Raw genomic sequence first — 14,626 nt, 5'->3', positions numbered from 1 at the left:
CTACTGCACCTACAAGGACTGCGCCAAGGTCTTCGCCGTGGACCGCGACGACGTGCCCCTCGACGGCGTCGTGCGGTCCCTGCGCCTCAAGATGAAGAAGAGCGCGTGGCCGAGCGCGAAGGCCGTGAACCGGTTGCGGGGCCGCGTCGCGCCCGACGACGACGCGCGCGGCGCGGCGGACGCGGAGCCCGCGCCCTTCTTCGTGACCTGCGTCTACTGCCAGCGCCAGTCCTGCTTCTACTGCAAGATCCCCGCGCACCGCGCGCTCACGTGCGCGGAGGCGCGCGCGATCGGCGAGGGCGACGAGTCGACGACGACGGGTCTGATCGCCGCGACGTGCAAGAACTGCCCCAAGTGCGGCTTCGGCGTGACCCACTTCCACGGCCACGCCTGCCACCACATCATGCCCGTCACGGGCTGCCCGAACTGCGGCCACCACTTCTGCTACCGGTGCCTCCGCCCGGGCCACTCGGGCTCCGCGTGCGGCTGCCGCCTCTTCTGCCAGAACGACGGCGTCGCGGGCTTCGTCGCCTGGGAGCCCTACCCCCACGACACGCGCTGCGGCTGCCGCTTCTGCCCGGACTGCGCGCCGGGCGCGCCCTGCCCGCAGTGCGACGGCGGCTGCGTCGTCTGCCGGTCCAAGGTGCCGCGGCCGCCGCGGTCCCTCGCGGGCGTCGCGACCTGGTGGCCCGAGGGCAAGCCGAAGGTGGCGCCCGTCGTGCCCATCGGCTAGGCTAAGCAGGGGGGGCATCTCGGGGGGACATAGGTCGGGGGGGCCAGTTGACAGGTCCGGAGGAGGACTCCGTGGAGGGAGTTCGCTTGAGATCCGCCGATTCCCACGGTCGTCGACACGGGCCGTCGTCGACGCGGGCCGTGCGGGAATGGATGGAATGGCGATAGTTGCGCTGTGGTTTCTGTCTCACCGAGGGTTTCCACTGCAACGATCGCAGCGCCCGCGCGTCGCGCCCCCACGCGTCGCGGCGTGAACGTCGCGCCGATGAAAATCCCCTGCCTCTGCAAGTGCTCGCTCAAGGGCGTCGACGTCGTCGAGCATGACTCCATGGTGCGGTCCGAGACCTTCCGCGAGGTCTTGGGCCGCCTCCCCGAGCCGGCGGAGCTGTTGGACCTCGCCGGCGTCCTCGCCGAGGAGGTCACCGTGGCGTGCCGCAAGGTCGAGGGCTTCGCCTACTACTCCGACGCCTTCGTCGCGGAGGACGCGATCAAGGCGCTCAAGCTCTACGGCTTCGGCCACGCCGCGACGCTCGCGGCGATGGAGGACGCGGGCCTCGTCGCGTGCGTCGCGCGGCAGGAGGCGGCGGGGAAGGACCTGTACCGCTTCGCGTCCCACGTGTTGCCGGGCACGATCAAGGTCCTCGTGCAGGCGTGCCGGCTCCCGCGCGACGACGTCGGCCCGGCGGAGACGACGTGCGAGGCGCGCGTGCGCTGCGGCGACGGCCCCTGGCGGTCGGCGACGCTCCGGCGGGACCCGTCGGACTTCGTCAACGCGTCGCCGGCCTTCTTCGAGTTCCCCGTGCCGCGCGCGGTGCTCGCGCGCGAGGAGGCCGCGCCGGCCGTCGAGGTCGAGGTGTCGTGGACGGGCGACCGCGGCGCGGCGCGCGTCGCGGCGACAAAGCTCGCCGTGACCGTCGACGAGGACCTCTCCGCCGCCACAAACCTCCTGCAGGAACTCAAGGGCGGCGTGAAATTGCTCCGGGCCAAGGCGCTCCAGATCGGGTCCGTGCCGCAGCGGCGGTTGCACGTCTGGCACGAGCGCGCGTACCTGGAAATGCTCGCGGCCCGCGCGTCGCTGCCCCTGCCGCCCTGGCGGCCCCTGGAGCTCAAACAGAAGCGGCGCCGTTCCGTGCGCGAGGGGCTCGCGGCGCTCGACAGACTTCTGCTCGACCCGCGCGGCCCGCGGTCGCAGGCGCAGCTCCGGCTCGTCGCTGTCGCCGCGCGGCGACGGCCGCCGACGCCGCGGCTCACGGGACGCGTCGACGACTGGAGCCGCGCGCTCTGGGACGAGAGCGCGCGGCCCTGGGCGGCCCACGTGCGCCTCGTGGACGTGCGCGACGCGCGGCTCAAGACCGAGGCCGTCGTCGAGGTGCTCGGCGGCGACTACGTGCTCACGGTCGGCGCGAAGCTCGGCGACGGGCCCCGGGTCAAGGAGGTCAAGTCGGCGCCGGCGCCCAAGGACTGGCACAACCACGGCGCCGACTTCGGCGCCGCGGCGGCCGCGGACCGCGCGGGCGCGGCGGGCTCGTCGATGACGGCGTCGAACGCCGCGGCGTCGCGGCGCAGGGACGCGCTCCGGCTCCAGGTCTACGAGCGCCTGCGCACGGACCTGCTCGAGACCTACGGCGTGGGCCACTGCACGATCCCGCTGCTGGGCCTGCCCTTCGTCAAGGACCCGAGCGATTTGAGGGAGCCCGCGTCCGCCGTGCGGTCCTTCCCCGTGCGGCGCCACGCGCTCTTCATGGGCGAGCACGCCGACACGGACAACGGCGTCCTGCGCGCGGCCATCTGGCTGCGGTCGACGAAGCGCGAGTCGTCGCGGCTCCGGTCCGCGTTCCGCGCGTGGCCCTACTTCGCCGCGGCCGCCGCGGCGGCGCTCCAGTACTACGCGCGGAGCTTCCCGCTGTCCATCGCGCTCCTCGTCTGCGCCGCGGCGCTCGAGGCGCCGCGGTGTTTAGGCGCCGCCCTGACGCACATCGTGCGCGCCGCGGCGCCGGGCCTCGACATCGGCTTCGAGCGCGTCGCGCCGTCGCTCTCCCTCTGGCGCGGCGACGACGGCGGGTCGGAGCTCCGCGTCGCCGTCGACGTCCAGGGCTTTCGGTTGGGCAGCGGCGGGCCGGGCTACGTCAGCGACTTCGTCGCCGCGGAGGGCGTGCGCGTCGTGCTGCGATTTCCGCGCGAGCTGCTCTACGCCGCGGCGAAGCTCGCGTCGACAAAGCTCCGGAGCCTCGCGCCGCGGCGCGCCGCCGCCGCGGCGCCGGACTACGCCGTCGTGCGTTTGGATGTCGCCCTCGACCCGCCCCGGGCCGCCGGCGCGGTCTACGCGAAGATCACGACGACGGGCACGGCCATCGACGCGGCCGTGACGCTCGCGCGCACCGACGCGGTCGCCTCGGACGGCCGCGCACGCGCACTTCCCGCCGACGTCGATCCCGCTCGCGATGCTCCGGCGCCGGAGCTACGGCGCGGGCGTCGTCGACGTCGTCGTCTTCCGCGCGAACGAGGGCCGCGCCGACGACTACATGGGCATCGCGACGAACGTCGCCCTGCTCTCCGAGGACGGGGCCGCCGCGGCGCGCTTCCGCGCGGACCTCCGCCGCCGCGGCGCCGTCGTCGGCGCCGCGTCCGGGTCCGCGGCCCTCGAGGCCGGCCGCGGCGACGCGACGCTGCCGCAGATCCTCTGGAGCCCCTACCCGTCGCTCCACAAGGCGCTCCGGGAGCGCGCGCCGGGCGTCGACGCGACGCGGCTCTGCACCGTCGCCGTCGAGGACCTGTCGGTCCGCGGCGCGACGGTCGCGTTCGGCATGGCGCGCGGCGAGTTCAACGTGAACCGCTTCGAGCGCGCGCTCGCGGAGGGGAAGGTCGCGCGGAAGCTGCCGCGGGGCGCGGCCCCGCCGAACGCGCTCCGCGTCACCGTCGTGAGGGGCTACGGGTTGCCCGCGCGGTCCTCGGTCGTCGCGTCCGTGCGCGGCGACGCGAAGCGGACGGCCGAGCGGGCGTCCTGGGGCGCGGGGCGCGAGGCCGTCTTCGAGCCCCACGAGGCCTTCGAGTTCGCCTGCCCGGACCCGTCGGCCGTGCTCGTCGTCGAGGTCTTCGACGAGGCCGCGGCGTCGACGAAGGGCCGTCGCGCGCTGGATCGTCACGTCCAAGATGCTCGTGCTCGACCCCTCCAACGTCCACGGCCGCGATCTCAAGGCGTCGCGCGACCGCGGGGCCGGCGGCGGCGCGGTCTACAAGCTCCGGGGCCGCATGGCGCTCCGGAACGTCGGCGCGTACGCGCGCCGCGACGGCCCCGACGTCGAATTGGTCCTGAAGGTCGACTACGCGGCCGTCGCGGGCGCGCCGACGCAGTACGAGCTCCTCCAGAAGCGGCCGCTCACGGCCCTCGCGCAGCTCCAGCAGAACTCGGCGGAGACGGGCTTCCGCCTCGGGTCCCTGGGCGACGTGCGCCGCATGCTCGACGACTTCCCGCTCCTGCTCGATGTCCGCGCGTTCGGCGTGAAGGACGTGCGCCTGCACCTCAACGAGCTCTTCTCCGGCTACAAAGGCCGGGGCGACGCCTTCGGCCACAAGTTCGGCGCCGACGCGCTCACGCGCCTGCTCAAGAAGGACGAGCCGGCGCTCAAGAAAAAGGGGAACGCGATCTACCTCGACGAGCTCGACATCAAGGGCGCGGCGAAGCTCGGCGACGGCGCGAGCCTCGGCGACGTCGTCGCGGCCCTCGCATCGACGTCCGTGCTGAGCCCCGTGCTCAAGCACCTCGACTTGTCCCAGTCCCTGCGCCACATGATCAACTTCAAGCGCGACGCGCCGGGCCCGGACGACGGCGACGGCGACGACGGCGGCGGCGACGGCGACGGCGAGCCGGGGCTCCTCGAGGCGCTCCGCGCCGCGTCGCCGGCGTCGCGCGTCGAGGCCTTCGGGACCTTTTCGAAGCGCACGCCCAAGGCCCGCGTCCTCGAGCGGGGCCTGTCGACGCGGCAACAGAAGACGCTCCTCCGCGCGCCGGACGCCGCGGGCACGCTCCTCGTGGCGCGCGGCGACGTCGACGCGCCGCCGGAGCCCACGGCGCTCCGCCTCCACGGCGACGACCTGTTCCTGACGCGCGTCGACGTCCGCGACGCGACGCTCCAGAGCCGCGTCGGCGAGACGACGGCCCTGCGCCTCGAGGGCGCCGCCGCGTCCGTCGCGAAGACCTGCGTCGAGGTCGTCCTCCGCGACGGCGCGCTCTACCTGTTCTCCGACGATCCGAAGGTCCTCGGCACCTGGGCCGACGCGGTCAACGCCGTCGGCGGGGGGGGGGGGGGTTGAGGGGGGAAGTAACTACGTAGTAGCAGGCATGGTTATGTACATCAATCAGAGGCCGCGCTCGCTTTCGGGGAGGGATACGCACGAGTCTGGGGCCTCTAGAATTGCAGCGCGGCTAACAAGAACGCCATCATGCGCTCGTCGTCGGAGAGCGCAAAGCCGCGGGACTTGTACTTGTCCACGCGCGAATACGTCCGCCTCGTCACGCGGCCTTCGCGGACCGTCATGGTCTTGGCCTCGATGGCCGCGGCCACGTCTTCCGCGCAAATAAAGTGCCACTCGCCGTCGATGAAGCGCATGCCGACGCTGCAGACGTCGATGTCGTAGCTCGCGAGGATGCGATCTAGCGTCAGGTTCGGATTGCCGGTCTCGATCTCTATGAAGGAGATCTTCTCCATCTTCACTTCGTGGCGCCCGCCCGTGGCGCCATCGAGGAAAGTGATCTTGAGGGCATAGTCGTTGACGATCGTGGGCCGGAGGTCATCAATCGGCGGATAGCGGTGCGCGAGACGCGTGACGTCGTCCAACTCCAAAGTCACGCCACCGGGGAAGGGGCCGTCGCGGGCCACGAGCGCGGCCTTGAAGGTGGCGATGGAGTCGGTCAAACGCGAAGCTGCGTCTCCGTGCCGTAGGTGGTAGTAGTCGACGTCGTTCGGCTCCCAGCCCAGAGACGCGCCGCCGCGAGACATGAAGTTGTGCAGGGCGTAGGAGCCGCCGATGCCAGAGACGATGTCGGCAAGCGAGAACTCGAGTAGCTTGGGAATCTCCTTGCGGATGCTCTTCGTGAGCGCGAGCAGCTCGAGCTTGGGGCGGCTACCGACGCGCGTGCGCTCGAGCCGGAGGGCCCAGCGCGGCGTCCGAGCGTAGAGCACCAGACGATCGCGCCAGATGCGTCCGTGCTGCTTGCGCGGGACGACGCGGCCCGCGCACAGCAGCGCCGACGTCGTCGCGGGATCGTGGTACTGCCAGAAGTCGAGACCACCCCCCGACGCGTACTTCTGGTTCGGAGGCAGTAGCTTCCACCACTTCCCCAAATCGGCGCACTCCAGCTCCATCGGCGCGTCGTCGAAGCCCCAGAGCCGTAAAGTCGCCACATCCGCGGGGTCATAGCCGGCGACGGGTACGGCGACGCGACGTGATGCGACTGCTTCATCGAATTCAAGCGTCTTTAAGAAACGCAGCGCGCCCTCATCGTAGAACGCCACAACTTGTAGCGCGCCGAGAGAATGTCGCATGGCCAGATCCACTAAATCCACGTCTGAAGAAGCTGGCTGCGTCAGCTGTGTCACGACAATGTTCGGCGGCGACGCGGCCTTCTCGCCGAAGATTTTCATCTCCTCACAAAATTGGGGTAGCTGCCGACGGAAGCTCAACTTGCCGCTGTTAAAGTCTTGTTCGTAGTCACCATATCCGATGTCACAGTTGCGGTGACCGTCGTACGACACCAGGCCATGCACGTGCTTGAACACACCATCAATGCACAAATCTACATTGACCGCTGTCGGCAGCGATGACGGCGCATGGCCCTGCGACTTCAGGTAGAGGTAGAGGGCCGTCTGTCCCACGATGACGCCGCGGATGCGCTTCGCTTCCCACGCGTCCACGAAGCGCGTCGTCACGTGCTCGCCTTGGTCGTTCTCCTCGCCGGCAAACTCCGCAAGTTCGAACCCCTTACCATGCACGCCCGGGCGGTGCGGGTTGACGATGGCGAGCGAGAGCACCTTGTCGACGAGGTCGATTCGCGTCACGTGGTCGAGCGCAAGGAGCCCGTTCGCGCCGATCGCGGTCCGCGACGTGATCGAGTTCGCGGCCACGGCCCGCTCCGCCGCCAGTCGCCATGCCAGAGTGAGCGCGCACGGGTCGAAGCCCGCCGAGGGCGCCTTGCTAACCGCTAGCAAGGCCGAGAACGAGCCGGCGTCGAGGAAACCGCTCTGGCCGACTAAGCGACAGCACTTCGTCAAAACGCTCGGGCGATGCTTGATGATTGAAGGAGACGCTTCGTCAACGTCCATCCGATCCATTAGACTTGTGAATTCGTCGCGCACGCGGCCCGAGAAGAGGTTGAGACTCGACGATACGCGTGATCACGTGATCTGGACGATTCTCTCCGCCGCAAGCCCGGCGACTCAGCGGCTCAGCGTCGCCGCACGACTATTCACCACCCACTCCGACGACGACCACTCCTCCCCACGACCTCAGAACCCCACCCGTTACCCCGCGGCCGGCGCCGCGCACTCGAGCTCGACGCCGCCGGAGGGGAGCGCGCGCGCGCAGCAGCCCGGCGCGTCGCGCGACGGGCGGCATGGCGCGTCGTAGCGCGCGCGCCGCTCCGGGTCGCCGAGCGTCTCGCGGGCGGCGTCGAGGACGCGGCCGCGCTGCTCGAGGGCGGCGACGGGCGCCCGCGCGCGTTCCAAAGCCGCGTCGGCGGCGAGGCCGGCCGCGTCCGCGTCCGCGAGCTTCGCCTCGGCCGCGAGCCGGAGCTCCGCGGCGTCGTCCTCGAGGCGCTCCGCGCGCGCGAGGAGCGGCGGCACGGCCTCGAGCTGGACGCAGGACGCGCGAATCGACTCCGCGAGGGACGCCGCGGCCGGCGGGCCCTCGACGTCGAGGAGCGACCGCCGATCCGTCCACCGCTCCGGGTCCTCGATCGAGACCGCGGTGTCGTTGACGAGGTCGAGGAGCGCGCGCGCCGAGTCCGCCGTGACGTTGCCCGGCTTGACCGCCGGGTCCGCGAAGGCGATGGCCGCGACGAAGCCGTCGACGGCGCCCGCGTCGAGGTGCGCGACCTTGCGGAGGACGGCCGCTTGAAATTTCGCGTACGAGATGCCGCCGGGGCCCTCGTAGTCGAAGTAGGCGTTGAGGCGCTTGCGCTCGGCGTCGCGCTCGACGCGGAGCGGGTCCAGGGGCTGGCTCCAGTCGATCGGGCCGAGCGCCGCGATCGCGGCGCGCGACAGCCGCGGCTCGCCGCCGTCGAGGAAGTCGTCGACGGTGAGCACGGCGTCCCACCGGTCCTTGGGCGACCGGTCCCAGCGCATGGCGTCGAAGGCGCGCTTAAGCGTCGCGTTGGCCGCCGGCGACAGCGACACGCCGAGCAGCGCGCGCGTCACGTTCGCTTCCAATTTCGCGTTCAGCTTCGGGTCGCTCTTTTTTAGCCGCAGCTTCGTGCCGCCCTTGACGGCGTCGTCGACGAGTTTGGCCGTCAAGTTGTAGGCCGTCGCGTAGGTCTCGAGGGCGTCGGCGAGGGGGCCGCCCTCCGCGGACCGGTTCAAAGCGAGCGTCGCCGCGCGGAGCGCCTTCGCCGCCGCGTCGAGCTCCGCGTTGACCTCGAGCCGCTTGCGCCGCGCGACGAGCAGGGCCTCGTCGACGGCGGCGAGCGCGGCGTCGTGCGCCTCGAAGGCCGCCGTGGCCTCGTCGACGACGTCGGACGCCGCGGCCTCGAGGGCCGGCATCGTCGCCGCGACGGCGGCGGCGTGGTCCGCGAGCAGCGCCTCCGTCGCCGCGCCGCGCGACGCGCCGATGGCCTCGTAGAGATCCACGCCCGCCGTGCTCGGGTGCGGCACGCATCGCGCTCGCTGCGCGAGCGCGACGACGAGGAGCCAGGCCGCCGCCATCGCGCTGCGCGCGGGCTGCCTCCTTGAGGTTGTTGCGGTGCAAGTCCGGGGCAACATTACGCGCTCGCGCGGCTCAGGGCGTGGGTGCCGGGCGGGAGGTCCGCCGGGTGGCAGAGCACGTGGCCGTCGAACTCGGGCGCGTCGACGGCCGCGCCGTCGAGCGTGAGCGCGTCGGCCGCGTCGTCGCCGGTCGCGTCGGCCGCGCGCGGGAGGCAGACGCGCGCGCCCGTCGCGTTCGCCGGGATCGTCACCGTCAGATTCAGCACGTGTGCGTCCTGCGCTAGCGCGACGGCGACGGCCCCCGAGGGCGTCGGTGCGGTGAGCTCGAAGGACGCGAGCGCGCCGGGCTGCGGCCGCACGAGGAGCCGGCCCGGCGAGCCCTCCGCGGGCGCGACGCCGCCGAGCCAGGCGGGCACGGCCGTCGCCGGCGCCGAGCACCAGGGGTGCGACCACGTCGGGTTGCCCTTGTCGGCGACGGTCCAGACCTCCATCGTCGCCGTCGCGCCCGCGGCGAGCATCAGCTGCCACGTCTCGTCCGCGACGAGCACGCGCCGCGCGACTTCGGCGGCGGCGCGCGCCGCGGCGCGGTAGTCGGCGTCGCCGTCGCGCAGCGCCGCGCCGTAGAGGGCGCGCAGGACCCAGTAGGCGCCCATGCACGAGTAGGCCGGCTCCGCGCGTCCGAACGTCTTGTTCGCGACGGCGGCCGCGAAGGCCCGGAGCGCCGCCGCGGACGGATTCTTCGGCGCGCCGGCGCCCCAGGCGAGGTACTGCGCCGCGATGCTCGCATGGGTCGACCCGTCGCCGTCGACAAAGACAGTGCCGTCGAAGAAGGCCTCGGAGGACAGCGTCGCGGCGATGGCGTCGGCGACGGCGTCGTGGGCCTCGGCGTCGTCGAGGTACGCCTGCTTCGCGGAGCCATCGGTGGCCGCCAGTGCCCGTGCGATGGTCGCGAGGTCCCGCGCGGCGTCCAAGACGTGCGCGTTCGTCGACGTCGACCGGTTGTTGGGCGAGTCGTAGCCGTCCAGGTACTGGCCCGGGTAGTCGACCAAATCCGGCTCGCATTTCTCGCACGTGGAATTGGGGAAATTCTTCTGGAGCCAGGACGGGTTGCCCTTGACGACGACGTGCGCCGACGCGTCGTAGTAGGCCGGCAGGAGCGTCAGGTTCTTGAGCGCGGCGTAGGTCCGGTTCGCGAGCGCGAGCGCCGTCGGCGACGCCGGGTCCGCGCGGAGCACCGCGGCGAGGCCCCAGACGGCGCTGAGCTTGTCCTCGACCCAGGACGGCCGCACGCCGTCGCCCGCGCGGAGCAAAAAGCCCAGGGACCGGAGCGGGAGCGACGCGTCGGCCGTCGTCGCGAGCTGGCCGGTTAAGGCGACGTGCGCGTCGATGCCGCAGTTGTCCCGCTGCCGCGTGTTGCTGTCCGTGTTCACGTCCAACGCCGTGGCGACGATCGTGTCCTTGCCGAGGGCCCAGACGGCGTCGAGGCGGTCGCTGGCGCTCGCGAAGGTCGACGCGGCCGCGTCGAGCGGGTAGCGGACGATCCACGCGCCGACGTCGCCCTTTTCCAGCGGCGCGGGCGAGTTCGCGACCTCGGCCCAGCGGAACTCGCGGTACTCGTGGCCCATGTCGAAGACGGATTCGGAGCCATCCTCGTACGGGGCCCAGCGCTCCTCGTAGTCGTTGCCCGTCGTCATGTGGAACTCGACGGACCCGTTGGGGAGCCGCGCCTCCCCGAGCCGCACGACGACGTCCGCCGCCCGCCGCCGGTCGTGGGCCGGCACGCGGAGGAGCACGCCGCCCTGGAGCTCCGCGCCGAGGTCGACGACGTAGCGGTAGCTCGGCGCCGCCGCGGCGCAGCGCACGGCGACCGCGGCCCACTTGGACGCGGGGCACGCGTTCGACGGCGACCCGAACGTCCGCGAATCCGAGCCGAGGTCGCAGGACGTCCGGCCGACGCAGAGCGCCTCGATCTTCGAGTGCGCGTCCGTGCTCGTGCAGGTCGCGTCGGTCTCGAAGCTGTTGGCGGGGCTGCCCGACGCGTTCGCGTTCTGCGTCGGAATCATCCCGGCCGCGGCGGCGCCCCGCGGGGCCGCGCACGCGCCCGACGGCGCGCCAAAGTCGGCGAAGACGACGGCCTCGATGGTCGACGTCCCGTTGCAGGTGAGGTAGAGGCGCTCGTTCTGCGGCGCGGCGGCGCAGACCGTCTCCTTGACTTCGGTGATCGCGACGGCGCGGCGCCAGTCGTCGAAGCGGCCGACGGGCCGGGACGCCTTCGCCTCCAGGGGCGCGAAGGCCTTCTGCGCCGCCGCCGGCTCCCAGGACGCGTCGTCGAAGGTCGCGCCCGTCCAGCCCGCGGGGAACGCGTCGAGGGCCCAGTTCTCTCGCGGCGCGTGATAGTTGCCGCCGAGGCAGCACTCCTGCCGCGCGGCGCCGTCGAGGCAGTTCGCCTTCCAGGTGGCGTCGCTGCCGAAGATTTCTACCGTGCCGTCGGCGTGGACGATTTTTGTTGTGACGAGGATTCGACCGCCGCCCTTTTGCTTGTAGCCCTGCACCGCGAGCGCGAGCGCGTCGGCGTTCGACGGGTCCACGTCGACGACGTCGACGAGCTGCGTCTCGCTCGAGAGCGCGCGGCCGGGGCCCTCGGCAAGCGCCACGCCGTTGACCCAGAGCTTGTAGGCGCCGAGGAGCTTCTCCGTCGCCTGGGCCGTCGCGTAGACCGTGATTGATCGCGGCGGTGTCGCGAGCGGGAACGAGGCTCGTAGTTGCACGTATTCGCAGGACGAGTTCGACGTCCACAGGGGCACGGTGGCGTTCGTGACCGGGACCGTGGCGGCAGCGCGGGCTGCCAGAGCAAGCAGGAGCATGCCGGGGACCGCGGCGGCAGCGCGGGCTGCCAGAGCAGCCAGGAGCATGCCGGAATACACGACCACCTCCTTCGGGGAAAGAATGCAACGTTGAAGTGCCGCTGGAAAGGTGAGGCATGGCCGCCTGAAAGTCGATGTCGCGCCTCCTCGTAGCCGTCGCGCTGCGGCTCGCGGCCACGCTACGACCAACTCCCGTCCAGCACCGCGCGCCGCCGCGACGCCTCGCGCTGCGGCGCGCGTCGCCGGACGACAGCGGCGCGCCACCGCGACGTCTCGCCTACGACGCCAACGACGACACGACGTTCCAGCGCCTGGCCAAGTCGAAGAACGACGAGGACGAGACCTGGCGGCGCATCGCCAAGTCCAAGGACGACGCCGTCGACGTCTTCCTCGGCTGGGCGCGCGAGGACGCGGCGTTCGGCGCGTGCCTCCGCGTCGTCGCGCTCCGCCGCGGCCGCTTCGGCGGCGACGTCACGCCGGAGCGGTGGCCGAGCCGGCTGCGCCAGCGCCTCGCGCCGGGCCTGAGCCGCCGCGACGCCGCGCGGTCCGCGCGGCGCGCGGTCTGGGCCGAGAAAAGTTACAAGGCGGAGTCGCTCCGGCTCTCGTGGACGGAGCTCCAGGCCGCCTACGCGGAGCGCGAGCGCGTCGTCGCGCACGTCAACGGCGCCGCCGAGGAGCTCGGCGGCAAGTGGGTCTACAAGCTGGGATTGCTCCAGGCCTACGCCCAAGAGCACGACGACGCGCGCGTGCCGTCGGCGCACGTGACCGCGTGCGGCGTCCGCCTGGGCCGCTGGCTCGGCGACCAGCGGCGCTTCGCGCGCACGGGGCGCCTCGAGCCGCGGCGGCGCGCCCAGCTCCTGGCGCTCGACGGCGGGATCCTCCTGAGCGACAGCGAGCGGGCCTGGCGCGCGCAGTACGGGCGCCTCGCGGACTTCGTGCGCCGCGAGGGCCACGCGGACGTCCCTCGCAACGCGACGGAGCGCGGCGCGCGCCTCGGGCTCTGGCTGCTCGACCAGCGGAACAGGGCCGACGCGGGGTTGCTGGATCCGGTCCACGCGGAGAAGCTCGACGGCCTCGGCGTGTCCTGGAGCACGCCGCGCGAGGCGCGGTGGGACGCGGCCTACGAGGCGCTCGGGCGCTACGCGGCCGCGCGCGGCGACTGCCGCGTGCCGGCGAACTTCACGACCTTCGACGGCCGCAAGCTCGGCCAGTGGGTCGTCAAGCAGCGAAGGTTGAAGCGCGCGGGGGCCCTCGCGGCGGACCGCGCGGCGCTCCTCGACGCGCTCGGCTTCGCCTGGGCGCCCAACGACCGCGGGGACGCCTACGCCGCGGCCCTCGCGGCCTTCGTCGCGCGCGAGGGCCACACGCGCGTGCCCCGGAAGCATCGCGAGGCCGACCTCGGCCTCGGCGAGTGGCTCGCGAAGCAGCGGCGCAAGCCCGTCGAGGAGCGGCCGCCCGCGCTCCGACGGGTCCTCGAGGGCGCGGGCTGAGGCGCTGTGTTTAGCTGTGGTGTTTTTAGCTGCCGCAACCTTCGCCGCTTGAGATCTGGGGCGACTGGTGTGGCCTATCGTATGGCAGGCCCTATCGACTCGAGCGCTCCAAGACTTCCCTTCGCCGATTTATTGCCATGCCCAGGTCAAAAATATAAGAGCGCATGGCGCGCGCGGCGATTGCTGAGTTGTTCCGCGACGGCCGCTTTGAGATCAGCGAGGTGCGGGCGTGGCTCGAAACCGCTCCACTCGACACGTTGGATGACGCAGATCACTGTGCGCTTTTTGAGTTTCTACGTCACAAGTATGTTTTCATATCTAATCGAAGTGTCGAGCTTCGTGCTGACAAACGTGAGAAAAGGAAAGAGATGATTCGACTGCTGCTTTCTCATGGAGTGAACGCAAACGCATGTGGGCATCTTGGCCGGCCTCTATCCTTCTGCGCGACCCCCGCGGAGGCCGCCCTCCTGCTTGACGCCGGGGCTCGGATCGACGCCGAGACGCAAATTCAATATGCTTGGTACTCCCCCTTATTTCAGAATACTCAGACGGTGCTCTCTGAGGTCCTCAGGAGAACGCGGTGGCACTCGGCTCCCGTCATCGATCTTGTGCGTTCTTTTGATCTCGTGCGCTTCTTCGTAAGCCGCGGCGCTGACTTCGACGCCCCCAACTCCCAAGGTGTTTCACCAGCACGATTAGCTCACCAGAAGTTAAACGGCACCAATCGTATCATCCAGGACCGGCAGGAGGCGAATCCAGAGCATCGTGTCGATCATTTATGCCAAGTCGCGCAGCTCTTCGACGACGTTCGCGACGCGGGCGGCTGCTGGGCAGCGTACGTGCGCGCGCCGCGCATCGGCCTCGTGCGGCTTCGTGCACTCTGCATCCACGGCCGCGCAGCGCCGCCGGCGGACAAGGTCCTCGAGCGCCTCTTTAGCACGCGTCTGCCCAACGAGTGCTTCTGGAACGTGCTCGCATTTTGGCGCTCGAGCCGCGAGATATTTCCCGAGTACTAGGCCGCCCATCGTCAAGTTTGCAGTTCTCAGTAGGAGGAGTTAACACAACTCACACGGGGAAGGAGGGGGAGAGTGGCGCGGACCCGCGGCGGCGCGGATCTCGGCGCGGAAGTTCAAGTTCGAGGTCGTGTCGTTCGCGGCGCGGCCGCGCCTACCGCCGGCGGGCGCGCGCGCCGCCCGTCGCGCCGTTGCCCGCGCAGTCGCGGCAGTGCCAGAAGGCGCACTCCTCGTAGTCGTCGACGGTGATGCCGGCGCAGTCGTAGTGGAAGCAGCGGTTGCACTCCTTGCAGAGGATGATCTCGCCCGCCTCCTTGCAGACCCAGCAGGAGCGCGTCTCGAGGTCCTCGGAGTCGCGGGGCGACGAGCCGCCGCCGCGGGGCGACGACCGCGGCGACGCCGCGGCCGCGGCCGCGGCCGCGTCCGCGCGCCGCTTCGCCGCGGGCGAGCCGAGGAACGTCGCCGCGACGGCCGGGCCGTCGTCGTCGCCGCTGGCGGCGCGCTTCTTCGACGGCGACGCCGAGCCGCCGCCGACGGTGTCGTTCTCGCCCATGGCCTCCATGGCCTCGAGGTCCGCGTCGTCGGCCGGCGGCGGCGCCGCGGCCGCCGCC

The 14,626-nt window shown here is 71.6% G+C and overlaps 2 protein-coding genes across 2 annotated transcripts; one reads left to right on the top strand and one right to left on the bottom strand.

Moving 5' to 3' along the window:
- Positions 1-7,250: 7,250 nt before the first annotated feature.
- On the bottom strand, positions 7,251-10,711 carry AURANDRAFT_64339 (hypothetical protein; the record flags this gene model as incomplete). Its single annotated transcript, XM_009038954.1, has 2 exons — positions 7,251-8,670; positions 8,709-10,711. The coding sequence occupies 2 exons, from the start codon at positions 10,709-10,711 to the stop codon at positions 7,251-7,253; spliced, it is 3,423 nt and encodes a 1,140-aa protein (XP_009037202.1).
- A 935-nt stretch (positions 10,712-11,646) lies between these two features.
- Positions 11,647-13,002, top strand: AURANDRAFT_64338 (hypothetical protein; the record flags this gene model as incomplete). Its single annotated transcript, XM_009039230.1, has 1 exon — positions 11,647-13,002. The coding sequence occupies one exon, from the start codon at positions 11,647-11,649 to the stop codon at positions 13,000-13,002; it is 1,356 nt and encodes a 451-aa protein (XP_009037478.1).
- Positions 13,003-14,626: the final 1,624 nt, after the last annotated feature.

This window comes from Aureococcus anophagefferens (genome assembly GCF_000186865.1).
Source record: "Aureococcus anophagefferens unplaced genomic scaffold AURANscaffold_10, whole genome shotgun sequence".
Classification (NCBI taxonomy): domain Eukaryota; class Pelagophyceae; order Pelagomonadales; family Pelagomonadaceae; genus Aureococcus; species Aureococcus anophagefferens.
Note: the sequence above shows the minus strand (reverse complement) of the source record. Positions and strands in the feature narration are given on the sequence as shown.